Here is a 26,994-nt window from a genome sequence, read left to right as displayed (position 1 = left end):
TAGAAGCTAGAGTGGTGTTCCCAAAAAGGAAACGTATTTACAGTCAGTCTGTCTCCTGCCAAATTGTAATTTCTGATGGAAGGGGCTTTCTGGGTGTTATTCGCCCATGTGAGCCCGCCTCTAGCATGGAGCTTGGCACAGGGAGGGTTCAGCATATGTCTGGTAAGTGCCTGGTTATGGATGAAGCCTGTAGGGTTCTACTGACCTATTGCACTTTCTGTGTCCTGCCTGTGTAGGTGGCATTCTGGAGCCCTCTCCAGCTGGGGCAGTCCATGAGCTCCAGAAAGTTCACATCAAAGGGGTGGCCCTGGCTCCATGATGAAGAGTACAGGCTCTGAAATCAGACCCAGGGTTCTGAATACCATTCCCACCTCTCACCAATCAACTATCAATTCTGCACCTCAGTTCCTCACCTGTAAAATGAGAATAATAATGCCTGCTAATAGAATCATTATTTTTATTAAATAGCTGTGAATGCGCCTGAAATCCTTGCCAATCCACATTATTTTGAAACAAGTCTCATTTCATCCATAAATATGGCAGCATGTGTCTCCACTAGATACGCTCTCACACATGCAATACCACTATCACACCTAAAATATTAACAATAATTCCATAATATCATCCAACCAGTGTTCAAATTTCTCCAGTTGTCTCATAAACAACTTCGTCATTTTGTTCAAATCAGGATTGAATAAGGTCCATCTATTGCAATAGACTAATAGGGGTACTGGGATTCTTTGGTTGTATAGCAGGCGTTGGCAGACTTTCACTGAAAAGGGTTAAATCGCAAGTATTTTAGTAATTGTGGGCCATTCTGTCTTTGTTGCTATGACTGAAACGAATGGGTATGGCTGTTTCAATAAAACTTTATTTATAGAAACAGGCAGTTGGCCAGATTTGGCCCCAAGAAAGCAGATTGCTAACCTGTGATGTACAGGCTTGTTCAGATTCAGGTTTTTGTTTTGTTTTGTTTTGTTTGGCGATAACATGTTGGTATCATTGCGGATTTCCATCAGAAGGCTTTGAATGTCAGGGTGTTTCTCTCTCCCTCTCTAATATTATCAGCCAAGTACATTCGGGTGTTCAGATCCATTAACTCTTTAAGGGAAGCAAAATGGCAACATTCTAATTCCATTGTCCCTTCATTTATTCGCTGCAATACTTTTACAAAGAGAAACTTGCCTTCATCTACTATTTGCTTATACTGAGGTATAGTTTGTACAGGAAAGTCAAGATAATAAATGCTTGATCCCTTTCCTTTCTTTGCCAGCTTTTAAAAATAATGAGTTGGGCTTCTTAGCATTCTTCAAAGATAATCAATGTACTTTTAAAAAGAACATCATGAGCAAATAGATTTCAACATAATTGAAGTGTTTTGAGGCATTGCAGTTACTGCCTTTAATGATGTTTAAATTGTCTGTTTTGCCCCAGCTTATGACAGGACCTCAGAAGTCTTTGATAACATCCTTGCTTTCTGGTGTGATGAGATATTCTAGGGTTATCTTATTCAGTTTATAAAATCAGCCTTCTCCAAAAAGCCCTGGTTCTCTCGGGAGGGAAGTGATATTTAGTAACCCTAATTTGATACTAAGGGTACTCACTGTTTCCAGAATTTTGAGTAGATATATCAAAGAATCATTTTTTTAAAAGCTCCTCAGAAATACAGAATTCAGAATACTGAAATTTCTGAATCAATTCAGGACCACAGCTGGGGCCTCTATGGGTAAGGTAAGTACGTGGGAGGCGAGATCCCCGATGAGCAAAGCTGTTTGCGTCCCTCAGCCCAGCCCGATCAAACTTCTGGATGCCATCAAAGACATCTGCTTAACCTAAGAATCATTGTTCTTTAAAAGAAAAACAAGTTCATTAATCAGTGGGGAGCCTCGGGACCAGGATATTAAGTTAATCAACGACAAGGGACTCCCTTCTATTAAAAGGACTATGTGCAAACAGGCATGCCTGGAGGAAGCCAAGGACCACGATCAAGGAAAACAAACACCTTATGATTCATCTAACACAGACTTGGTCACAATTGCAGGTGTAAAAGGAACTCGGAGCTGGCAGTGAGAGACAACAAACATCAGTGGAACATGGGACAGTGACTCTTTCTGGCTGAACGCCACACCTGCCTACCAGGAATCCTCTATTAGCCATTTGGGTTGGAGGGCGAGATCCTTCCTCACCCTCCACTGTCAGGGTCATGTTTAATGGTGATGTTTGTTCTTTCCAAGGAGAGGGGGCCCATCTCATTGCAGGGCTTTTGTTTTCCTGCGTGGACTCAGGAAGGCCGTGGCTGATGTTGGGGGTGAGGTCAGGGGGGTGGGTCTTACCTTCTCCTTTCTCTGCCCTGCATCGCTCACCAACCAACACAATGGGAAGGGGATTCTTGGGGTAGTGCTTTAAGGTGGATACAGGTTGATATGGTTTAAAAATCAATGCTATTCAGTGAGAGGGCTACCGCTTATCATTTCAGTTCCAACACCTGCAAAGTAAAATTATTGTCTCCCAAATCCACCCAGCACCATAGGCTTGCATACGGATCAAGTGCTCTAAGACCATTCATGAAAACAGAGACAACCAAGGAGACAGTCACCCAATGCTGTCCCTTCAGCTTGCATTATTCTCTGACAAGACAGCTCTGCCATCCATTGAAGCCCATGTGTTCCTCCGTCCCTGGATCTTTATGCATCCTTTTCCCCACACACCCCAACCATCCCTCTTAAAATAAAAAGCTCAGGAATACTCACCCTAGACTGGGTCAGGAGTTTCAAGTACAAACCTTAATTAGACTTGATTTTTTAAAAATTTCTCTTGTGGCTTTTAATGATTAGGGAGGGCAAATGTCTCTAGTATTAAACTTATATGTCACATGGCCTCTTTATCAATGGCCCTAATACATTTCATGTGCTTTTCAGAAAGATTATATTCTTCCCAGAGCTGTCTGAATGTCTTTTTCAACCCCTCAAGACTGGACACCAAGGAGTATAAATAATTTTTTTTTCAAATCACACTCCCTCCACAACCTTGAATCTGAAACGTGAATATATGAATAGAATGGCTCTGGAATAACTATGCAGATTTATGGAGAATATCAATTTAAGTTACATCACGGGATCCAGTTACGCCTTTCTTCCTGGAGCTGGGGATTTGTTAAAGTTGAGATACAGTTTGGGGAAGTGTGATTTATGATTAAAGTCATCTGGAAATCAATACAGTTGAAGATCTCTGACATAAGGGTCCCTTGCAGAGCTAGATGTGATTCTAAAATTGGGAACACAGGAATAAAAATCAAATCTTAAGTAGAAGGAGATGAAAATTGCAGTGGTTCGGGGAAGCTTGGCTTCTAACTCCCCACTGTTTGAAGATGGGCTTGTTTGTTTTTTAAAACAGCCAACGTAATTCAGCTGGAGGAGGTAGAAAGAATTTTCTATTCCTTGTTTCTGTAGAAATCGATGGACTTTAGCTTGGATAATTGTCCCCCCTGCCTTTAGTATCTAAAATAAAATAAGCCTCGTTTTTTGCGTTACTGAACGCATTTCTGCGTCTTGGTGTCTATGGCTAAACGAGTATTAATCAGACAGTCCGCGAAGAGCTGGCTGGGGCTAGGTGGGGAGGTTGGGGAGAAGGGCAGGAATCACAGCAGGGTGGACTCGCGGCCCTGATTTGGGATCCTGACAGCAACTTACTAGATGGCCTGAGGGCCCGGTGCCAGGGGAGAGAGCGGGTTCCAGCAGCATCTGACCTGCATTAGGGACAGGGGCGCGGCGGAGGGGGCGGGGGTGGGGGGGAGGTGGTTGGGGGCAAGCCCAGGTTCCCACCAGTTGCAGGCAACGGAGGGAGTAAGTGGATGGGCAATGAGGCTGGGGCCAGCCGCCAGCAGCAGCCACGCCCCCCACCTCCCCCGATTTTTTAGGGAAAATTATCCAAAGCTCTCGCATCCTCCTCTGCCTCCTTCCACCCTCCATCCTCTCAGCCTCCACTCAGACCTCTTTAAAACCACGCGGGGGCCGCCGGGGGATGAGGCCGGGGAACTGGCAGGACTCGGGGCGGGGGTTCAGGGGCAGCGCACGGGAAACGCCTCGAAAGCAGCCAGACCAGGCGACTGAAATGAGGCGGAGGCGCTTGGCGAGGGGAGGCGCAGGCTCGGAAAGGCGCGCGAGGCTCCAGGCTCCTTTCCGATCCACAGCTCTCTTCGCTGACCCCTGAGTCACCCCCAGCAGCCCCCGCCGCTGCAGGACGAATAGACCCCCGCGGACCCTCACTCGCGCGGGGCCGGGGCGCCAGTTTAGGCCTTCGCTGCCCCTTTAAGGGTTCTCGAAACTTTCCTCCCTGGTATCAGATGAGCCTCGTCACATCCGTTGGCCGCGGCCGCTGGGGCGCTTTCCGAGGAAATTCGGGACTCGAGTTTCCCGGGGAAGAGGCGCGGCCGGAGCCCGGCGAGGGTGGGCAGGGCAGGCGCAGGTGGACCCCGGCGGCCCCCGAGCCCCGCTGTGACCTTGGCCGCGGGGGAGGGGCTGGGCCGCTGCGGGGCAGCCGCGGCCGCCAGAGGGGGCAGCGGAGAAGAACTTGCCCAACTTGGAGGCGCGGGCTGGGGCGGCTCCGCGCCTCCACGCCCGCCTCCCCGGCCTCCGCCTTCTCCCCTCCCGCGAGCCTCCTCCTCTGGGCCCTCCTCCCGTCCTTCCCGCTGCCGCCGGTCCCGGTGCGCGCCCATCCCTGCCCACAGCCCCGCGCGTCCGCCGAGTCGCTGAGCCGCGGCTGCCGGACGGGACGGGACGGGCTGGGCTGGGCGCGCCCCCCGGGCCCCGCCGTGGGCATGGGCGCGCTGGCCCGGGCGCTGCTGCTGCCTCTGCTGGCCCAGTGGCTCCTGCGCGCCGCCCCGGAGCTGGCCCCCGCGCCCTTCACGCTGCCCCTCCGGGTGGCCGCGGCCACGAACCGCGTGGTTGCGCCCACCCCGGAACCCGGGACCCCCGCCGAGCGCTGCGCCGACGGCCTGGCGCTCGCCCTGGAGCCTGCCTTGGAGTCCGCCGCGGGCGCCGCCAACTTCTTGGCCATGGTGGACAACCTGCAGGGGGACTCTGGCCGCGGCTACTACCTGGAGATGCTGATCGGGACCCCCCCGCAGAAGGTAGGGACCCTCGGCTGCTGCCGCGGGCTTTTCGGGCTCGTTGGGGGGAGGGGGCCGTCCAGAGACGCCTCCACGCGGCTTAGCGTCGCCCCCAAAGCAGCAGCTATCCCCGCACAGAAGAGCGGGGAACGCAGAGGGGCTCGGGTGGGCCGGGGAGCGGGGGCGTTCGCTCTTGAGTCGTGGAGGACTGCGGCCCCCGCCCGGGGCGCACGGAGGGGTGTGCGCGAGTGTTTCAGAACTTGTGAGCTCCCCCTCCGCGGGGCTGGGCGGGAGAGGAGACCTGCAACTTGCCGCCTCCAATAACGTGATTTCCTTCTTGCGGGCGACACCTACTTCCAACGGGAGACGGAACGGTGGGCCTTGGGCGACGGGCTATTATGGGGAAAATCACCTCGTGTTCATACTCTCCCTCCCCCCCGCCCCCCACCATGCTGTCTCATTGCTAAAGAGGCTCGTGGCTGGCTTCCAAAGGCGCAGTACCCTTTAAAAAGGATTTATGCATGAGCTCAGCTAAAAGCAAGCCGGTTCAGAAGTGGCTTGCTTGCTGCTCTGAGGAAGGAGCAGCGTCTCCCCTGCGCCCGCTTTCCTTTCTCCGAGTTGGTTTGTCAGCTGTGTCCTCTCTTATCCGGCGGCCCTGCCCCTCTGCACGGAGCGATGCATGCACACGCGGGTGTGCGAGAGTGTGAAATGTAGTCCAGCTACCGGAAAAAAATACGGGCTGAGTGAGGTCCGGGGACCAAGTGGTATCTAGATTACAACAGCTTTCTTTTTCTCTTACTCTGATGTTCATTTACTAACACTTTTTGTAGCAAGAAACAAATGTTCCCAAGCACAGTAATCAAAAAAAAAAAAAAAAAGAAGAAAAAAAAATCCCAATTGCTCTGCTCCCCTCCTACTTTCAAACTGTCTAATCCAAGTGGGATTTGAAGTCCTTTGCTCAATTGAATGCACTATTTGAGGATACTTTATTTTTATTTTTAACATTGTCATTTGGGTTTTAATTCAGCTGTGATTCCCCCATAAATAGAACATACTTATGACTTGTGTATAATTCTCATTAAATTATTCAAGACTTTAAGAGAAAAGACATGCCATGCTAATTCTTTTAAAAAAGGAAACTGCCGAATAACTTCTGTAGTTGTTTAATTAGTTTAGGGGGAAAAAAAAACCTTCAAAAGCGTATTCAAACTTTGATTCGAGTTGCCTTTCATCTAAGTCAAGGGAAGCCACGTGAGTGATCTTTGCCATCTCCAGAAGTGGATGGTTAGAGGGAGGGAAAGGGAATCCTCATCAGCTGAGGGAGCTTAACTTGGCCCTTAAGATGTGGTCTTGGTGCAGCCAACACGTGGGAACACGTGCCTGGTGCTGAGAACCTTGTAAATATCACAAGCTATTGAGGAAGAACCTCTTCTGTGACCTACAGAGAATCTTTTGGAACAGGCCTTGAATGACTCCCCATTTGAGATGTGTGCTTTGATGCAAGGGAATTCTCTCTACAAAAAGTAAATTTGGGTGGTCTGAGGGCTATAATAAAAGAAGGCCTGAAACCCTGCCTCCAGAGGAAAGGGGAAAGGAAGAACCCTGAAGAACGACTAAAAAATACTTAACTTTGGCAATCAAAAAAAAAAAAAAGCTTTTATAAATAATAGCTTGCCTGTTAATTAAGTCAATGACCTTTACTTTAAAATGATGAGGTTTAATTAATTTAATTAACAGAAATGTATTGAGTACCTAGGCTCCTGTCTTCACTATAGCCCAGGCAGTAGTTGGTTCAAAATTACTTCTCAACCATTAGCGTGTTTCCAGGGAGGGCTGCTTCTACAGAGACAGATTTAATTTTTACATGTGATGGGGAATGAAATATCCTGTACCTCCTTCCTGGCTTGATTTAGCGATAAGCCGCTTTATAGCAAAATCTTTCCAAATGCCTACAGTAAACTCAGGCTTTACTGACTACTGCATTAGGATTCGGTGCCTGCCTGTGTTGCCCTGAAATGTCTCTGACCACCAGCAGGGTGTCAGCAGCCGGCTAGAGGGGGCAGCAGTGAGGTGACTTCTGAACCTGGAGTGAGCTTTCCTGCTCTATTAATGGCCGGGAGTCATGCATTTATTCTCTGCTGATTCTCTGAAGCCTAAAATAAAAATTGCTTAGGTGGAGAGAAAAATGGAATTGTAAATTCAAGCAATAAATAACCAAGAATTTTTCAAGAATTAAGTAATAGTCATAGACACTGTTTGAAAGCTCGGTATGGACAAGCCCTGCGCTATGTGCTGTAGGTGTGCTTTCCCCAGAATCCCCACCCACCACCCACCACCCACCACCCCTCGGGGTTCTTATATGCATTTGGGAATGGGAAAACTGAAGCTTGGAGAGACTGAACAACTTTCCAGGGCAACAGGACAAGAAAGAGGGAGGGCCAAAAATGCAAGCCAGGGAACTGAACTTCAGAAGCCAAGTTCTGAACCACCAGGCAGGTAATGACTTCCTTCCCTTCATGCCTCCTGATCTCTTTGGTTTTGGCCTCAAACTACCCTTTCCATCCAGAGAGCCCTGAACTTACACCCCAATGTGTTAGGAACTTAATGTATGACTGCAACTGGACCCGCTGGAACTGCCTGCTGTTCCCCCATCTCCTCCTTCCTTCAGTACTGCTAAATGAGCAACAGAATGAAGGGCTGGATCCAGGTGTGCATGGGAGAGGCCTTGAGAGGAGAGATTCAACAGGAACCAGAGCCCTCCAGCTCCCCCTCTGCTATGGGAAAGTCAACTGTTGGAAGTGTGCTTGTTCCCAGAAGGCTTTAATCAGTAACTGGAGGTCCATTGTTTGCCCGGTGACTCTGTGAGGAGTCACAGGCATGTGCCCAGAAGCCCGCGTGAGAGCTGCAAGGCAAGGCCCGTGTGCTGGCAGGACGGGCCACGTTGGCATGGAGATGACTGCCAGGTTTGTGGCTGATCCCATTATGTGGGTTCTTTCGAACTGTAGAACTTTCGAACAGTTCTTTCAACCAGCATCTGCTTGAACCGTGCAATTTGGTCTTATTAATAATAATAACACTATTCTAAAGTGATTATAATTACAGCAATTTCCATTATTAAAAAAAAGACTTTCATGCTAACACAATAACTCCAGCTGAAGACAGGAAAAGGTATGCAGCCATATACCTTGTCGTAGCTTCAAAAAAAGCCTTTGGGATTTTTTTTCTGAAAGATTTTCTGTCATCTCCACTAAGATAGGTGAAGCAGACAGCAAAACTATTCTCATACCTGAACACTTGAATGTAAAGGGCCACCTAACTATTTTGGTGAATCTTACTTTAATCATGGTGCGCTCAATTGATTATCAGCCTCTTAGTACACAATTATTTGGAAGACTTGCATTGAAAATATGGATCGAGCATATGGTAATAAGAGTTTGTGTTCTTCAGAAGAAGCCATCCAGGGCTCCCCAAATGAAGCTGACTGTAGTTGAGGCTGAAAACAAGAAGGTAATCCCAGCAAGAACTCTGATGGCGCCACCTGAAATGGTAAACTATTAAAGACAATGAGAAAAAACAATTACTGAGGATGAAAGAACAAGAAAGTCAAAGCCAGTTTGCCACTAGCTCCTTCGAGTGAGAAGTGGCAGCTCCTGGGCTTTAGAGAAAGAATTCATCAAAGACTGTATTACAGAGGACTGGGAAAGGTGAGCCAAGAAATCAGCTTGAAACAACAAGGAGGGACAGGAGTCCGAGAAATAGTTTATAAGATCAAGAGCTGACCTTGATTTCTTGCTGATGGAGTGTTGGGCACTCAAAGGGCATGTGAAGCCCTTTGCGTGGCTCACCTCATTTCATCCTTGCAACATCCTAGAAAATGTGCACAGTAATGTGACTTAATTTTCAGACAGGGTAACCGAGGCTTGGAGAGGCAGAGTAATTTGTCCAGGGCCACACTAGTGAAGGCAAAGCAGGGCGGAGCTGTCAATCTGGGTCTGCCTAGCTCAAAGTCTTTGCACTTCACTGCAGTTTCTCCTTAGGTGCAGTGTTTTAGTTGTAGTAACTTTTTAAGAAGAACCATTTTCATGCTTCTGGAGATGATGTGGTTTGACAAGAAGCATCCTGGCCTGATTACAGGTCCTGAACACCGTAGGGTCACACCTGTGACTGAACCTCACTCAGCTTCCCTTTCCTCAGCTGTGAATAATCTTCTAATTTCTGCATTAATATCCTGGTCTCAAAACTATAGAAACTTGTTCTCACAATTCTGCAGGCCAGAGTTCAAAAAGCAAGGTGTCAGCAGAAACACTGTCCCTCTGGCGGCTCTAGGAGAGGATCCTTCCTTCCCTCTTCTTAGTGTCTGATGGCTGCTGGCATGTCTTGGCCCTTGGCCGCATCACTCCAATCTCTCCCCTTCGTGTAAGTTTCTGTGTCCAGATTCCTCTCTTATAAGGAGACCGTCATTAGATTAGGGCCTGCCCTCCTCTAACCTGACCTCGTCTTTACTGGATCACATCTGCATAGACCCACTTTCTGAATAAGGTCAAGTTCACAGGTACCAGAGTTACGTCTTCAGCATATCTTTTGGGGAACATGATTTAATCCACAACAAATTCATTCTAAGTTTTTCATTCTATGGATTTTTTTTTTCTTTGATTCTACCTCACCTTTTAATTGTTAATAATTTCAATTTGGGATTGAAGTGTAATTTTTATCACAGGAAATAAACAAATGATGACTTTAGTGCTGTATTAATATGAAGGCTGTGGCAAGAGAGTGCCCTGGGGCTTAGGGTGGGAGAAGGAAGAGGGGAGGGTTTCTGCTTTCCTTCTGTACTTCGGTATTGTTTCTCCTGCTGGAGAGTAATTGCTTAAAAATTTAAAACGTCAGGCGGGGCGCGGTGGGTCATGCCTGTAATCCCAGCACTTTGGGAGGCTGAGGGGCGGATCACCTGAGGTCAGGAGTTTGAGACCAGCCTGGTCAACATGGTGAAACCCCGTCTCTACTAAAAATATGAAAATTAGCCGAGCGTGGTCGCTTATGCCTGTAGTCCCAGCTACTTGGGAGGCTGAGGCAGGAGAATTGCTTGAACCCGGGAGGCAGAGGTTGCAGTGAGCCGAGATCATGTCAGTGCATTCCAGCCTGGGTGTCAGAACAAGATACATCTCGAAAAAAAGAGTTTAAAATGTCCCATGTCATGTTGCACTAATTCTAGAATTGCTGAAGTTAATGTATAATATGAGAGAAATCCAATGTGTACAAGATTAGATCAATGACATTTAAATACCTATTAGTAATAAACACTTATGTTGGGATGGATGTAGAAAGCTTGAGTCTTTTGTGTTTTAAAGACGTTGTAAGGCAACCCCCTTATCAATCAGGATAGATTTAATATGAAATAGGCGCTTCCCCCCATACTTCCCGTCATACATGTCCCTGATCTCCTTGTTGTAGGTACATTGGCGTCACCTCCTCTTGGCTGCCCATTTTTCCTTTTTCCTCCTGGAATAATCCCAAAAGGATAAAGCTAGCTGCTGTGATGAGCGGCTTTTTTTTTTTTTTTTTTTTTTTTTTGAGACCGAGTCTCGCTCTGTCGCCAGGCTGGAGTGCAGTGGCGTGATCTCGGCTCAGTACAACCTCCGCCTCCTGGGTTCAAGCGACTCTCCTGCCTCAGCCTCCTGAGTAGCTGGGACTACAGGCGCCCACCACCACGCCCGGCCAATTTTTGTGCTTTTAGTAGAGACGGGGTTTCACCACGTTGGCCAGAATGGTCTTGATCTCTTGACCTCGTGATCCATCCACCTCGCCTCCCAAAGTGCTGCGATTACAGGCCTGAGCCACCGCGCCCGGCCAAGTGGCTATTCTTTGGTGGTGGTGGTACCTAGCTGCATCGCTCCCAGGGCTGGAGGGGGAGGAATTTAAAGGTGGCGTTTTTCTCCTTCTCCCTGGTGTCTGACAACATGCCTTGGGATTTATGTAACATCTCATTCATAGACTAGAGTAGGTCAAGCCTTTGGTCCCTGAATTCAGGGTCTGCCTATGCTGGAGCAGAGGTTGGGGGGGTTAGTGGGCTACTGACTCTTGCCCCACCCCCCCACTGGGTATAGCAGGAATGGGGTGGTGGTCCTGCCTGCTGGTGAGCGAGGCCCCTCTCCAGGTGACCTGAGGCTCCTATGACTGACTGTGGGCCTCTGCCTGTCCTTGGATCCCTTGCTGTGTGTCACGGATCCCTCCTCCAGGTCACCCTGTTTGCCTGGCCTTGGTGAGACACTGGGGCTCATTGTATATTAAGGTAACAGATACTACCTGGACAACAGGGCATACCCGTGAGGCAGGTGGGCAGCCTGGCATCCCTTCTATAACTTCCCTGGGTGTAAACATGTTTCTGATGGAACCTGAGGAGGAGAGTGTCACCTCTTCTGGGTGACTTTCCTGGCCTGGCTCCCCTTCATCCTCTCTTGGCCTAGATGTACTATTTTGATATTTGACTATCGCTGCTTAATAAAAAAATGGTCACGTTTTTGCTCTTAGAATTCTCAAAAGAAGAAAGAATACTCTGGGAGTGTTGACATTAACCACATAAAGGAAGCGAAATGAGTGGGTTTGTTTTGTGCTAATGCTTGCTGTCCAGCACAGGTCCCGGGTGGGATGTTTTCAGGTTTTTATTATATGGCAATTACATACTTGCACTTAGAAATACACAGCCTCAGTGCTGCCATTGCAGGAAGACAAAGAGACGGTCTAAAGAGTAATGTGGCGATGCCCGGGGCAGCTCCATCATTCCAGGGAAGCATAAAGGGAAGTGGGAATGCACACTCCATCCATTTCACACTAGGCTGAAAGTGGCAGGGGGAGAATTTACACCTGTCCTGCTAAGGGCAGCGTGGTTTTCCCACTGCAGAGTCCCAGCTTCTCTAAAGCCAGTACTTGGGAAGTGACCTTGTTGGCAGCAGGCAGGAGACTGCTGCAGTGTGCCAGCTGTGCAAACCCCCACCAGCAGCCAAAGACAATAACTTCTAAAGCAGCCCCTCAGGATTTCGCGCCATAGGGGTGGCGAGGGGTAGTAGGAGGTGGAAAGCCTTGAATCAGAAAGTTTTCCAGGTACCAGCAATGCCAGGGTTAATATGGTCTGGCTTGCTTTTCAGGTGAGCACCTGTAGCTGTCAGGAAAGTGGCTTCTTGGTGGAGGTGGGCATGGATTCCAGAAGCCCTGGAGAGGCATCCAGAGCCCTTCCCATTACATCGTGCTGCCTCCTGGGGAAATTCCTAAGCTTTTTTCGAATGAGAAAAGCCACTGGCAAGCAGACAGAATTGTGTGGCTTATGCAGTGATTGGAGAGCTAGGTGCTTTGGGTACTAGTCCCAGATCTGCTACTTGTCAAATGTTGGGTATTGGAGAGAAGTCATTTGACCTGTCTGAGCCTCTGTTTCCTCATCTGTAAATCAGGGAATTGGAACAGGTGACCTGAGGTTCCTTCTAGAAGCTCTCACAGTCAATGGTATCATCTATTTCATTTGAGAGAATCTCCATAGCTCTAATTTTTTGCCCCTAGACCAATCTGCTTCAGCTTTGTGTCGGTGCATCACCTGGGGTTCTGTTAAAATGCAGAATTTGATTCAGTGGCTGGGAGCAGAGCTGAGGGTGGCTGCTGCCAGCTCACAGGTCACACTTGGAGTCGTTGCTTCTTTCCCCAAACCAGCTGCCTATGGTTACTGGAAAGACCAGGAATGCCTTGCAGAAGAGCCTAGAAATACAGATTCCCATATGCAGTCCAGACTTACTGGGTGAGACTCTCTGCACTAGGACCTGAGAATCTGCATTTTATTATATCCCTTGAGTCTCCTTTAAGCAGCCAGGCTGGCTCCAGCCATTGGACTCTATTTGGAGGCCACTGCAGAGGCCAGGTTCTCTGCTCAGCGGTTTCCTGTGCAGAAAGGCTATGTTCTTTCATCTTCCTAAATACTGGTCCTAGGTTGTTTCCTTCTCTTTGCGCATCTAGAAAATCTCCATGTCAAACAGATTGTGTTCCAAAAGCTCCTTGTGTTGGGCAAGTAGAAAATGTGCAGTTTTCTCCAGGGATCTCATTCTGAGGTGCTACTGCTCAAAATCTTGGTGCTGAACGTGTGTTTTTGAGATTTCCAGTCTATCACAGGGCCGCAAGGTGTAAATATCAAGAAAAATAAATTATGAGAAAGACAAAGTGAAAAAGACATACGAAATACAAGTGTCATTCTTTTTATTCTTATTTCGGACAGATATCCCATTCTTCTACACTGGTCCCAGTTTCTGAAGCTTCCTGTGATGATCAGTGGTTACCTTGCTGCCCACGTAACTGCAGACCCTTCTGTACAAAGTGTGCTTACTCCAAGGCAGTGCAAAGTAGAAGTTGTTACAAATGGTTCCTGTAACAAATTTGTTTGGCGGCCTTTTCCCTTGAATGAGACAGTGGTTATTTTTGCTAAAGCAGAAAGGAAATGTGATACTATTGGGCTGTGTTTTGCTCTCTGGAGTAATCCTGCTTGGGGAAAATGGAGGCTTGTTCCAGAATGCAGAAATCGCATTAAATTAGGCAGTCTTGGGCTGGAGGGACATCTGCCTGCATCCCCAGTGCCTCACAAGTCACATCTGTAAAGGCCATTTAGGTGGGGCACCATCAAGACATTGAAAATCGGCAGAAGGAAGGCAGGGAAGGGGAGGAGAGGATCGAACCTGTCAAAATAGATATTCGGAAAATCTGTGTTCTAAAATGAGGCAGCCCTTCCCTCACTGCACACTTATTCCTAATTTCAACAGGACTCTGAGCCTTGCCCCACAGCGTCAGAGCCTACAGCAAATTAGAAACTAGGGAGTGGGGGGCGATGTTATTCCACCAGTAACACTCTTGGGACACAAGGTGTTTGCCCTCCTACCTCTCTATCGCCTTCCCAAGAAAGGGTCAAGATAAAACTGTGTGTATGTATAGTGTTGAGAGAGTTAAGTGAGCTGAGATGTATTAGAACCTTAGCCTAGCACAGCGTCAGCCGTGTGGTAAGTGTTCCAGAAATCTTCGTTTAGAAAAAGTGGCAAATTCCCGGCTGCTAGTTAACAAAGGAGGGAAGGCAGACAAAACGGAACAGCAACAAAAACAGAAATCCCGAGAACTAGATGCCTAACAATCTGAGTCTGTATCTTGAAGGAATGTGCATCCTGTTCTCTGATTGCAAAGCCAGGCCTTCTGTGGCCCCACGACGCTGCCTCCTAGCCCTCCTAAGGCGGGTGGGAATGGAGCTTTACCCCATGGTGGCAAACAGACCTGGCTCCATGGATCTCAAAGCGGGGTGATCGTGCCCCCCCACCGGGGGACATCTGGCATCCTCTGGAGACATTTTGAGTTCTCTCACAACTTAGAGGGTGATACTGGCATCCTGTGGGTGGAGACTGGAAATGCTGTTCAGCATTCTTTGCTGCACTGGGCAGCGCCCACAACAAAGAACGATCTGGTCCAAAATGGCAACCATGCCAAGGCTGAGAAATCCTAGTTACTCGACACAGCAGGTCAACTGGCCTGGGAGTCGCTGCCCAGAGAGGCAAAGGGGGAATGTCCAGTGGAAACAGCTGCCCTGAGCACACAGGGCACGCTGACACCTGCTGATTCCCCCATCCTTATGGTCCTGTCTTGTTTCTAACACCGCGTGGATCTTCTTGCCAGATGCATTAAAGTGTGAGAAGAGTTAAAAATCACTTACAACTGGAGCGACTGGGGATTAAAGAGGAGAAAAATTTGAACCTGACTCAAAGGATGAGCATGTTTTTCTTTCTTTCTCCAGCACATTGGCTGGGTGTGGTGGCTCCATGCCTGTAATCCCAGCACTTTGGAAGGCCGAGGTGGGAGGATTGCTTGAGGACAGGGGTTCAAGATCAGCCTAGGCAACATAGCAAGTCCCCATCTGTACAATTCTTTTTTTTTTAATTAGCCAGGCTTTGTGGTGCCTGCCTATCGTCCCAGCTACTCAGGAGGCTGCGGCAGGAGGATCACTGGAGCTCAGGAGTTCAAGGTTGTAATGAATTATGATTGCGCCACTGCGCTCCAGCCTGTGCAACAGAGCAAGACCTTGCCTCAAAACATATTTATTAAGCACCTACTACATGTCAGGGCCTTGGTCTAAGCCCTGGTATGCGACGGTCAACTAGACAAAGATAGTCTTGGCTTTTACAGAACCTCTCTTCTCGTAAGGAAGACAGATTGTTAAAGAAGTCAACAGACTTTTAGAGGAGTGCTGTGAGACAGTGCAATGTGGGAAGGGGTATGGGTAAAAGAATCCTGCTTTATAAGGGGGGTTGGGGACGAACTCTCTGAGGGGGTGCAATTTGAACTGAGATTGGCATGAAGAGAAGGACTGAGCCTTGAGAAGTTAGGGAAAGCGTGTTCCAGCCTGCAGCCGGGCAGGTGACTTGAGGGAGTCCAGGGTGAGGGAGGGAGTCCGGGGTGAGGGAGGAGGGTGTCAGGGTGAGGGAGGAGGGTGTCAGGGGTGTGAGGGTGTCAGGGTGAGGAGGGAGGGTGTCAGAGTGAGGGTGTCAGGGTGAGGAGGGAGGGTATTGGGGGAGTGAGATTATCAGGGGGAGTGCGGGTGTCTGGGGAAGTGAGGGTGTCAGTGGACGCAGTGAGGGTGTCGGGGAGTGAAGGTGTCAGGGTGAAGTGTGAGGGTGTCAGGGCTGTGAGGGTGTCGGGGGGATTGAGGGTGTCAGGGCGAGTGCACATGTGTGGTGGGGAAGTGTTTGCAGTGCTTCAGGCACAGCTCTTCTTGCATCTAGTTTAAAATTGTGCTCTGAGTTTAGATTTTAGTAGAACAAAGGCCTTACAAAGAACGTGAAAACATTATGCTACCTGCTTACAGGCAATTAAAAAGGAGAATCAAGCTGACCGTGCCTGGTGTGGGGTGGGGTGGAGAAGGCCCCAGAGACTATTGTGTTATTCAACAGTGTCTTGGGCTGGTTTCTCTGGAAATGGCCCTGAGGCATGGATGTAAGTGTGGCTAGTTTACTGGGAGTTGATCCCAGTGATGCAAGACAGGCGAGCCCTAAGATTGAGGCATAGCCCAGGAGGGTTCTTGGCTTTGCCCAGAAAAGAACTCAAGGGCAAGCCGGTGGTGGTAGCAACTTTTATTGAAGTGGCCAGCCGTGCATAGCAGCAACAGAGGTGCTGCTCCTTGCAGAGCAGGGCTACGCCATAGGCCGTGTGCCCAGAGTAGCAGCTCAGAGGCAGTTCTGCAGTCCTGTTTGTACCCACTTTTAATTATATGCAAATTAAAGGGCAGTTTATGTAGACATTTCCAGGGCGAGGGTGGTAACTTCTGGGTTGTCGGGTCGTTGCCATGGAAAGGGGCGGTAACTTCTGGGTGTTGCCAGAGCCATGGTGAACTGATTTGGCACAGGTGGGTGTGTCCTATGGAAACCGGCATCTGCCCTGGACCTGTTTTAGCTAATGCTCAGTTTGCTCTGAGTGCCTGAGCCCCGCTTCCAGAGTTGAGTCCCACCTCCTACCTCATTCCCCCTTCAGAGATTAGATACTCCTCCTTAATCTTAAGGGGGCTGCGGAAGGGCGGAGATCTGTTTTCCGTAACTACTTCCTGCTGAGTTGATGGACGTAGGCCCTGCCTAGCAGTGGAGGAGTAAAAATCTCTGGATACCTGATCTAAAGGGCCCAGAGGCAGGACGATTTCATTCTCCGGGTCAGTGGACAGGATGGGCTGGAAGTCTTGTGCCAGCATTGTCTCTGGAACTGTGGTAATCTAGAATACACAAACTTTACTAAGAGGTTAAAGAAGCAAGGACCAAAAATTTGTAACAAGACAGTTGTCAAAGGTCCTAGAAGAGGCAAAAAATAGGTGAGACTTGGGAAGGCACTTTTGATGGTTGACCAGATATAGTTGGGGTCGGTGCCCTGATTATTTCTATGTAACTAGCTAGCTTGCTCATAGAGCTTTTGAATGTTAACTTCATCCTGTCCAGAGTAAACATATGTGCAGCAGGTTTTATTAATAACTGCACAAGACTCCACCTTGTTCATCTAGTAAATTATCCAGTGCTAGTCTGTTATCGACAACTACATTTGCCAGGTCTAAGGAACTCTTGAATTCTCTTTAATGCCTGACCTCCGTTGATGGCTAAGGGTTCTAGGATTTGAGCCAAGTTCTTTAGCGTTAACTCATGGTAGGCAAAGCCACCCCAGGGTGCTGCTAGTCCTATTGCCGCCCTGATTCCTGCCAGAATTAATTTTATTGCTCACTTATTTCTGGTATTCTTGGGTCCCAGGGGTTATAGATTGTGACCCCTGGAGGGGCAAGAGTGGCTAACATTCATTCACGTCAGTTCCAAGTTTTTTAGATACAATGGAAAGCTATTCCTTAAAGAAGAGGTGACTCCTTAGGGAGTTGGAGTGGTTATAGGGTGTGACTTCTTCCCGTTCATGGTCACAAACAAAAATGAGCCCAGCTGGGGCACCAACAGAAGCCCTGCAGAGTGTGATGTTTATACTTTGTTGCCAGGTTGAGTCTATAGAGATATTTTCCACCTGTTCTCTTGGTGGTGGTTGAACAATCTTTGTTTTCTAGAAGAGGGTAATACTATCACCTTCCCAGATCAGGCAGTTGTTTTTCCTTTGTGTGTTCCTACCCAGGAGAAGGTACCATATATGGTCTTTTCACTTACAAATGGCATCTCATTTACCTCCCTGTGGTCTTGGAAACTTGGCAACTGGAGTTGGATCAGAGCATCGCAGAGACGCTTCCACTTTTGTGTCATTAATGCAAGATTGGATGCAAAAGCTAGAGTTATGAGTGCACTGGTGATACACTGAACTTCCCGGGTTCAGATAATAGTGGTCAGGGCAGGGAGACAGCAGGGTTCAGGTGGGATCCACCAAGTGGGGGAGAGTTCCACTTCACAAGTAGGGGTTTGGGTATTTTGGGATTGCTATGGTTAATTAGGAAGTCTGGGGACATGGTCCTGAGATTTTCCAGATAGGTCAGAAGATGAAACTCTCTATCCTGGGGATGTTGATGACAAATCTAGCAACAGTAAAGATGATTCTATGATACTACAATTTTTGAAATATTTACTGTAGAATTGTGTCCACCCTCCCCCTCCACATACACACTGGCTTAAGTTAATTAGAAGAGCAAACAGAATTAACAGTGGCATCATGGTATCTGATTGGGTCTTAGAGTGGCCTCTATATCCAACAAGCCCACAGGAGATGTTTCCCAGGAGGAGGTGGCTGGTTAAAGCCATAGAAAAGAGGTACTACAGTCAGGAAGAAGAGCAAGATTAACGCTCGTATTCCCATCTACAGCACCTCTTCTGGCTGAGTGTTGATTATTTTAAATAGGTAGCAGAGGTCTTCCAAAGCTTTACTGATACTGGTTGTGGTTGTAGTGTCCTTCCTTTGTGCCTGTGACTCATAAGAAACAGGTTTAATCCTGGATCTGTGTGCCCAAGTAGGTGTTCCCTGAAGTTTAACAGCAGTGGGGGTACTTAACAGTACCTGATAAGGGCCCTTCCATTTTGGTTGTAATTGATTCTTGGGGGATCCTTGTCTTTAAGGTTTTAGCAAGACTAATCTCCTGGTTGAAGAGGAGAGCTATCTTTTCCTTTGTGGGGAAGGACAGTATTTTATTTTTATATTGGAGGACCTTTTGAACCTGTCCTAAATTCTAAAGGGGAAGTGGAATGTTCGTACAGGTAATTACTACAAGCCAAGACCACAGCAGCTCAACACATAAAATCCATAGGCAAATCAGTTTTACAACCCCATTTCCTAGCTTCTAGTTCTTGGCTTCCATACTGCTCAAAAAGAGTTCAAGGGCCAGTGAGTGCCTGCCCACCTCCACACTCATCCACACTGTGCAGATGACTTACACAGACCATCTACAACGTGGTTGAATTTCCTGACATGTTCTATACTACCTCTTTCTTAAATAACCAGCTGTTTTACTCTAGGATAGGAATTTACTATACAAGATTTCTCCACATATAAAATTATTCTTTCTTTATATCCTTCCTTGCAAAACAAACAAAAAATACATTTTCTATTCATAATGTTCTTTACATCTCTCTTTTCTACTCACTGGTTCACTTGTGTTTTGAACCTGCCATTTAATAACTTCTGGATTAGACAAAAAATTTTTTCTCGATAAAGATGACATTTCTTCAGCACATTTTATTTAAACCTAGGAAGGAAGAAGTTGTGAATTTTGCACTAGACATTGTCATTCTATAGATGAGAACCATTCTGCCTTTTGGATTTTAAACCCCACTTTAAGCATATCCCATTTATGTGTATTTAATTATTTCACCTTTAACTGTTTAGATCACCCGAGAACCAAGATATCATGCAAAGCTGGTCACCATTTAAAGCCATTTAAACCATTTTAAAGCTATGAACATCAGTGACTTACCTAGGTAAAAATCCTAAAGTTAAACTTTAGAAGATACAAGATTCTCTTCAAACTAGTAAGCTTTCACTAGTCTTGTTTGTTGAATGTCTGAGTGTTCTTTTATCTATAAGCCAATTTGATAGCACGCTAGACACAACACATATCACAATACATGTGCATATACCCAGAAGCATATTAAATAAAACAACCTATACAAGACAACTGGGTTCGAGTTATTTACAGAACTGGGACCCATCTACCTGGCCAAATTTTGTTTGTCCTGATAGGTATGGAAAACAGGAAGAGGCAGGACAGGGAATCCCATAGCATCAACTGAAAAGGGGAGGGAGCAAACTGCATTGCTCAAAAGGAGATTCTGGAGTCCCCAAGCCACTGGAGTGCACACCCAGCGGTGGAAATACCAAGGAAAAATGTTCAGGCAGCTGCTTATCTGCCACTGTGGAAAGCTGTCCTCTGGGACAGTAAACTAACTTGAGCTAAGCAGCTCACTGGGGCTAGTAGAAGAAGGTTAGCTCTAGTATTGATGGAAGCTTTTTGTTGTTATTGTTCTCTCTCACCAGAGCAGTTAGGACATTCTCATTGCCAGGGGCCCTTTTGCTTATAGTAGGCACAGTGATTCTGGCCTAGGGGTCGCCAAGTCAGGGGCTGTGGTCCAGGCATCCCAGATGCCAATTTTGTAACATTTTCTCAAGATGAGTAACCCTGAGGGGGAAGCGGACTTAAAGTCACTGTTAACAATTGTACTTGTTGGCTATTTCTTTTTACTCCCCTGTTTTGCCCTGTCCGTATTGTTGTAAACTTTAAAGGCTATGTTTAAGTATTGTCTCATAGGACTTGAAGGTCCTATTGTTGCTTTTTGTAGATTCCTCCTAACGTCAGGAGAAGATTAAATGATAAAATGTGTACCCAGGAGAGCTTGCCCTTTTGGGGTGTCTCGGTCTGCATTAGTATATTTCCTGAGGGCTTCAACGAAATGACCCTGAAACAGAGCAGGATTTTCATCTTTTCCCGGAGTTATTTCTTTAACCTTGTCATAATTGACTGGCTTAACCACACACTTTTTCCTCTCCTTTTTTTTTTCCCACACAGCACAGCAAGAGGATGACAATATTTGTAAGTCATGGGAATTTAAAGAACATGGTCAACGTAACAAACTCTTGTATAAGCTTTTCTGGATTATCTGAAAACTGGCCAATTCTTTCCTTTTATAACCTCCAATTAGACATAGAAAATGGCATATGTACTCTTTGAGCATTCCCTCATTTCCATCAGCTACTTCCCACAGCAGACACAGGCTTGACTTTAGGGGCTGATATGGGGCCCCATTCCTGGTGTACTGGTTGGGCTCATTTTCTTGGGCAGCGGAGAGTATAGGCTAGGGCTAGTTGGATAAGGGGGAAAGGTGCCTGATGATATTGGGGTGCAATCTTTCATAAGAGAATTGGTGAGAACCCCCACTCAGGAATGGGGGACTGAAGAGACTCTGGGGGGGCTTATAAACTTTCTATGGGGAGCAGTCAGCTGGGGATCCCTTATGCATGGCATTCTAACGCCTGGAAGTAATGTGATCCAGTATAGAGCCATGAAAGTCTGTACATAAGGGATTTCTTCCCATTTTCCTTCTCTTTTACAAAATAAGCCTAATCTTAAAATATCATTATAATATATAGAACCATGTTTAGGCCAGATATATTCGTCGTCTAACTTGTATTTAACCCAAATGGTGTTGCAATACGAAATGAGTTTCTTTTTCTTTAAGCCAAATTTGAATTTGCTCCAATAGCTTAAAAGACACCCTAGTGGCGAGTCCCTTGGGATGCTCCTTGTCGTCCCCATGCCTAGTAAGGATCTCTCCAGAGGGTTTTAAGTAGCCTAAGCTTAGCAAAAGCCTAGTTACTTTTCTCTCTTAAATTCCCGTGTTCTTTAAAAGTGTAAATATAGATAGCAAGGTGTTATGAAAATGGATTATGAGCTGCAAATGGGCAGTCGAATGTTGAGCCTCAATTCCATAGAGATCCAGAGTTGGGTGGAGAGGGGGGGCTAAACAAATGGAGGAAGGGAAAGTGATAAACAGTGTTGCCCAAGGGGAGACCTGAGAGGCTCTGACTTGCTGGAGAACCTATCCAGTAATGGAGATACTGAAAAAACTATTGGGCTGGCCACTTGTCTACCACTGTAGGTGGCTGACTGCCAGGCCAGCAGCCTGGGAGCTCCCAATTCCTTTGACCAAGAACAGCTTAAGCAAGGGAGTTATAAGACAGTACACAGGAAGGAGCTTGCAACTGGCTGTTAGGAAAACAATACTCCTAACTTCAGGGTGGAAAAAGTCAAGATCAGTATTTGCCTAGTGAAAGGGGTATAACCCACAATCCTGGAGGAAATGTCAGTGCTAAAAATCCCAGAGCATCTGGAGGGTGGCCTGTAACACCGATGCTGAGAGCCCAAAATGCCTGCGTTTCAGCCAACGAGGATGCCCTCACCAAAGCAGCAGTGCACAGCAGTGCCAAAAACCCTGGGGCACCCAGGGGGCAGCCAACCCAGTGAACCCAAGACCAGGTTACAAAACATAGAACAAAGTGACTCTGGTATCCCAGAGTCAACACAATAGGGGACCTCTCACAACCAAGTTTCCGGCCTTAAACAATTGCCCAAATACAGTTAACAGAAAGTCAAAAGCAAACATAAGACTCCAAACAAGACATACATATTAAGACTGAAAATGAAAGTGAAGTGGAGCAATAAAATGGAGTCAGAGGAGAAAGAACCAGGTAAAGGGGTGGCAAGGATGTGCTTCAAGGCACCTAAACTGTGGGGGAACTGACCACTTAGCCAAAGGCTTTTATTTCCTAGCTTACCTGATATTATTGGTGGAAGTTGCAAAGGGGACCCTCACCCATCCAACAGAAGACAAAGTGGCACCAACCAGTCTTCCACGAGGGACCCGGGTGCAGGTCTCTCCAGGTTCCCCAGCTTGGGGGTGCTCAGCTTCTCTTCAGGGGGCTGGCACAGGGACCAGTAACCCACCAAGCCTTCTGGTTGGAGCGGTGGGTCCCACAGGAGGCAGCTGCACTATGGACACGTGGCTGTCCACTCAGTTTCACCATCTGCCAGGGAAAGATGATGGCTGTGAAAAGAGGCACTGGTTAGGGATATAGCTCAGTAGTGTTGGCAGCTCTTTGTTGTTACTGCCTCAGTGTTACGGCTCTTACATCCTCAATCACAGACTGCTTCACCGTCTCTTGCTGTCTTGCCAACGGCTGTCTCTTGTCTCTCACCAATTGCTGCCTCTCTGTCTCCACCGTCTCGCCTCTCTGCCAATTGCCACCGTCTCTGCTGTCCTTGTCCCTTTGCTGGTTGCCAGATGATGCAGGACAGACAAGCCCCAAAATTGGGGCTCAGCCTGGGAGGCTTCTTGGATTTGCCCAAAAATTCAAGGGTGAGCTGGTGGTGTTAGGTAGCAGCTTTCATGGAAGCAGCTGTGTACAGCAGCGCCAGAGATGCTGCTCCTTGCAGATCAGGGCTGCTCCATAGGCTATGTGCCTTGAGTAGCAGCTCAGAGGCAGTTCTGCAGTCATATTTATACCTACCTTTAACTATATGCAAATCAATGGGTGGTTTATGCAGATACTTCTAGGATGAGGGTAGTAACTTTAGGACCATTGGGTCATTGCCATGGAAAAGGGGTGGTAACGGCTGGGTGTTGCCATGGAAACGGTAAACTGACATGGCATGCTGGTGGGTGTGTCCTATGGAAAACTGCATCTGCCCTGACCTGTTTTAGCTAGTTCTCAGTTTGGTCCTGTGTGCAAGCCCTGCCTCTGGAATCAAGTCCCACCTCCTGCTTTACCAGGAGTCACAGGTAAGAGTGTGTCATGGAGGAGGTTATAAACGTGGGCCACTGAGGCCCACTGCCCCCTGAGGAACTCTGAGAGGTGACATCAGATAGACTCAGCTGTGCTGACTAGGGGGCAAGGCAGCTGGGCCTTATCACCCCCTCCTGCCAACCATGGGTAGAGGGCAGCTCCCAGGGGGTTTACTCTTCAGTATTTCTGGCTCAATAGCTGGCCAAAGAAATCATTTGCAGAGAGTCATAGGTGCTTGCATTTAGAGGCTATAGAGTCAAGTGCCCAGGAAGGGTGTGGCCAGCAGTTTGCTGCAGCTACTGTGTGCCTAGAACAGCCACTGTGTGCTAGAACCATGACTGGCACAAGTTAGGATGATATTTGAGGAATGAAAAATCGAATATGTTCTACCACTGTATTTGAGTGCATTATTTTGTCCCCAGAATCACAAAACAGAGTTTTAAAACTGTTCTTTAAAATCCTAACCTGCTAACAGGCTCTAGAATCTTAACTCATGAAAGCCTCTGTGAGTTTGGAGTGTGCCTGTCATTGCTTTGTAGTACTTTCAACTTTTACTGGAAGGTGAAGATGTGATGTGTGTAGATACTGAGCAAGAGAAAATGGTTGGGGGGCAAAGGGTGATTGTGTTTGAGGTTATAAACAACCACAAAACCACCTTTGAGAATTGAGTGCTCTGAATGTAAGAGCTTGCAAACCCTTTAGAATGGTTGGGCTTTGTATCCTTGACTGGCAGCACAGCCAAGTTGCAAGCAAATGTTAAATTCCTGACCCACTACCACTTAGATGTAATCCATCAGAAAGTTTACCAAAGTATAGCTCCCACAGCTTTTGTATACATAAGAATTTACTATGTAATAGTTCGGTTATATTCTGTATAACATCAGTTCTTAAGTACACACACATTTTAAAAGTATGTAATATTGTTATTATCCTTCCATTAGTCAATAGATATACATTTTGGCTTAACCCTGTAGTCCAGGGGCAACTTCTATGATCCCTTCTTCTTGCTCTTTGCACCCAAATAGGAGAGAAGGCAGTGCCATTCAGGAAGGTCGGGCTGCAGGCACCCGTGGGCCGTATTTATAGAGGGGGGGATCACTCTGTGCCCAGCTGAACCCACGTCTTCCCCTCCATGTCTGAGCTGGTGCTTCACTTGGGGCCTGCTCATCTCTGTCTCCATGGACATATGCCTCATTGCCTGGGTTTATGAACCATGAGGCTACGTAAAGAATTGAAAACTCCCAATATTTGTGTTCAGGCCTAGGGAAAGGCAGGGTGTTCCATGGTTGACAGGCCTGTGCAAACCACCCCAGAGTCCAGGGAAGCCGAGTGGCCGAGGAAGAGGCCAAATCCAGTTTCTCAGAAAGAAATATTTAATAGGGACTTATGAATGGAAGCCATGCCTGTGTCTCAAGTGGTGGCCAGACGAGATGATGGATTCCCACCCATCGCCCCCCAGGCCCAGGGTTTACATACTGTAGGGAAGGAATCCCTAGGGCAGTCATAGGAAAAGGCAAGAATCCTATGTGAATCTGCCTAAGGGCGGGATTGTCTGAGCTAAGGGCAGGATTTACCAATAAGTAGTTTCTCTTACATAAGGAACAATAGATAACAGAAACCTTAGAAGCCTTCCAGGAACTGAGGTCAATCAGAAGTGAGCACGGTGGTGGGCATCCAAGGATGGAGTTGCTTTAGCCTCTACACAGGGGCCTGTTCAACCTCAACCTCAACCTTAAGCCTCATGCTCCAAGCCAGCATCAACAGGGTTCTTCCTGGGGCCACTGGGTTTTAGCACAGCCAATGCCACACTGATTACTTGGTTCCTTAGCCCTGTAATTGCCTCAGAGGCCTGCCCAGAGGACTGATTGGAGGCCAGCAGTCTTGCTCCTGTGGCCAAACAGCATCTTCTTGTGTCCCTTAAGAGTTTTGAAGGTATTTTTACGTTATCTTCTACCTGGATGCTGTTGATAAGTCTGATGCAATTGTAATTCCTGATTCTCTGTATATGAACTGTTTTCTTTCCCTCTGGAAATATGTGAAATATTCTCTACATGGTATTTGGAAATTTCTTGTTGATGTGTCTTAGTCTGGGTCTTTAAAAAAAAATGCTGGGTACTTGGTGAATCTTTTCAGTCCAGAAACTCATAATGTTCACTTCTGAGAAATTGTCTAGTAATTGCCTGTTCTCCCTTATTGGACCTCCCATTGTTCAGATGCTGCACTTTCTAGTGTGGTCTCTCTGGTTCCCTTGTCTGTCTTTTTGGTTCTCCTCTCCATTTTCATTTCTGCCACCCACATTTTAGTTCTCAGAATCACTTTCTTTTTCTCTGAATGCTTCTCTTTTTGTTGTTTTTGTTGTTTGTTTGTTTTCATCTTATTCTTGTTTCAAAGTTGCACATCTCATATTTCTCTGAGAAAATTATGATTTTGCTTAACATTTGCTTTCTGCTTCCTGCTTTTTATCTGTCTCCTCCAAGTTCCTTTTTTCGGTGTGTTTGTCATGGTCTTTGTGTCTCATGCTAGAGACTTTCCTCAGCTATCTCATGATTATTGGCTGTCTGTTTGTATTTAAAAGAGAAGCATTAAAGTGAGCTCACTGCCACACTTCTTTAGCCATAAAGTGAGTGCCTTGGTCAGAGGCAATGCTGAGTGGAATACCATGATGGTGGCTAAGGTATTCTGTGAACCCGCAGATGGTAGTCTTGGCAGAAGCATTGCGTGTAGGATAGGCAAACCCATATCTGGAGTAAGTGTCTATTCCAGTGGGAACAAACCTCTGCCCTTTCCATGATGGAAGGGATCCAATATAATCAACCTGCCTCCAGGTAGCTGGCTGATCACCCCTAGAAATGGTGCCATATCAAGGACTCAGTGTTGGTCTCTGTTGCTGGCAACCTGGGCACTCAGCAGTGGCTGTAGCCAGGTCAGCCTTGGTGAGTGGAAGTCCATGTTGCTGAGCCCATGTGTAACCTCCATTAAAATTTGATTGGAAGTTAAGGACTGTATGGAGAACAAGGTATAGAAAATATTTTCATTGTTTTATTAGTCAGGGTTCTCTAAAGGAACAGAACTAATAGGAGATCGAGACAGATATATAGACATAGATATAGATAAAGGGGAGTTTTTTAAGGATTAATTTACACAATCACAAGGTCCCACAATAGGCTGTCTGCAAGCTTGAGGAGAAAGGAGAGCCAGTCTGAGTCTCAAAACTGAAGAATCTGGAGTCCAGTGTTCAAGGGCAGCAAGTGTCCAGTATGGGAGAAAGACGTAGGCTGGGAGGCTAGGCCAGTCTCTCCTTTTCACGTTTTTCTTCTGCTTTATATTCCCTGGCAGCTGATTAGATGGTGCCCTCCAGATTAAGGGTGGGTCTGCCTTCCCCAGCCCACTGCCTCAAATGTTAATCTCCTTTGACAACACCCTGACAGACACACCCAGGATCAATACTTTGTATCCTTCAATCCAGTCAAGCTGACACTCAGTATTAACCATCACAAGTCCACCCCTTGTCAACTTGAACCCATGCACATCTCCTGAGATCATACATAATCTTCAAATAAAGACAATAATGAGGGCATAATTATGCCTAACAT

At 47.1% G+C, this 26,994-nt stretch overlaps 1 protein-coding gene across 3 annotated transcripts in view; it reads left to right on the top strand.

Moving 5' to 3' along the window:
* The first annotated feature begins 4,377 nt into the window (after positions 1 to 4,377).
* Positions 4,378 to 26,994, top strand: part of BACE2 (beta-secretase 2) — a 109,732-nt gene continuing 87,115 nt past the window's right edge. For 2 of the 3 annotated variants that reach the window (XM_023191771.2, XM_023191763.1), the window contains exon 1: positions 4,378 to 5,128. In XM_023191771.2, the coding sequence (XP_023047539.1) occupies positions 4,817 to 5,128 (312 nt within the window). In that variant the 5' untranslated portion in view covers positions 4,378 to 4,816. The remainder of the gene's footprint in view (positions 5,129 to 26,994) is intronic. The other variant, XM_023191769.1, reaches the window with a different exon arrangement.

This window comes from Piliocolobus tephrosceles, chromosome 19 (assembly GCF_002776525.5).
Source record: "Piliocolobus tephrosceles isolate RC106 chromosome 19, ASM277652v3, whole genome shotgun sequence".
Taxonomy (NCBI): Eukaryota; Metazoa; Chordata; class Mammalia; order Primates; family Cercopithecidae; genus Piliocolobus; species Piliocolobus tephrosceles.
This window is presented reverse-complemented; position numbering and strand designations above follow the sequence as displayed.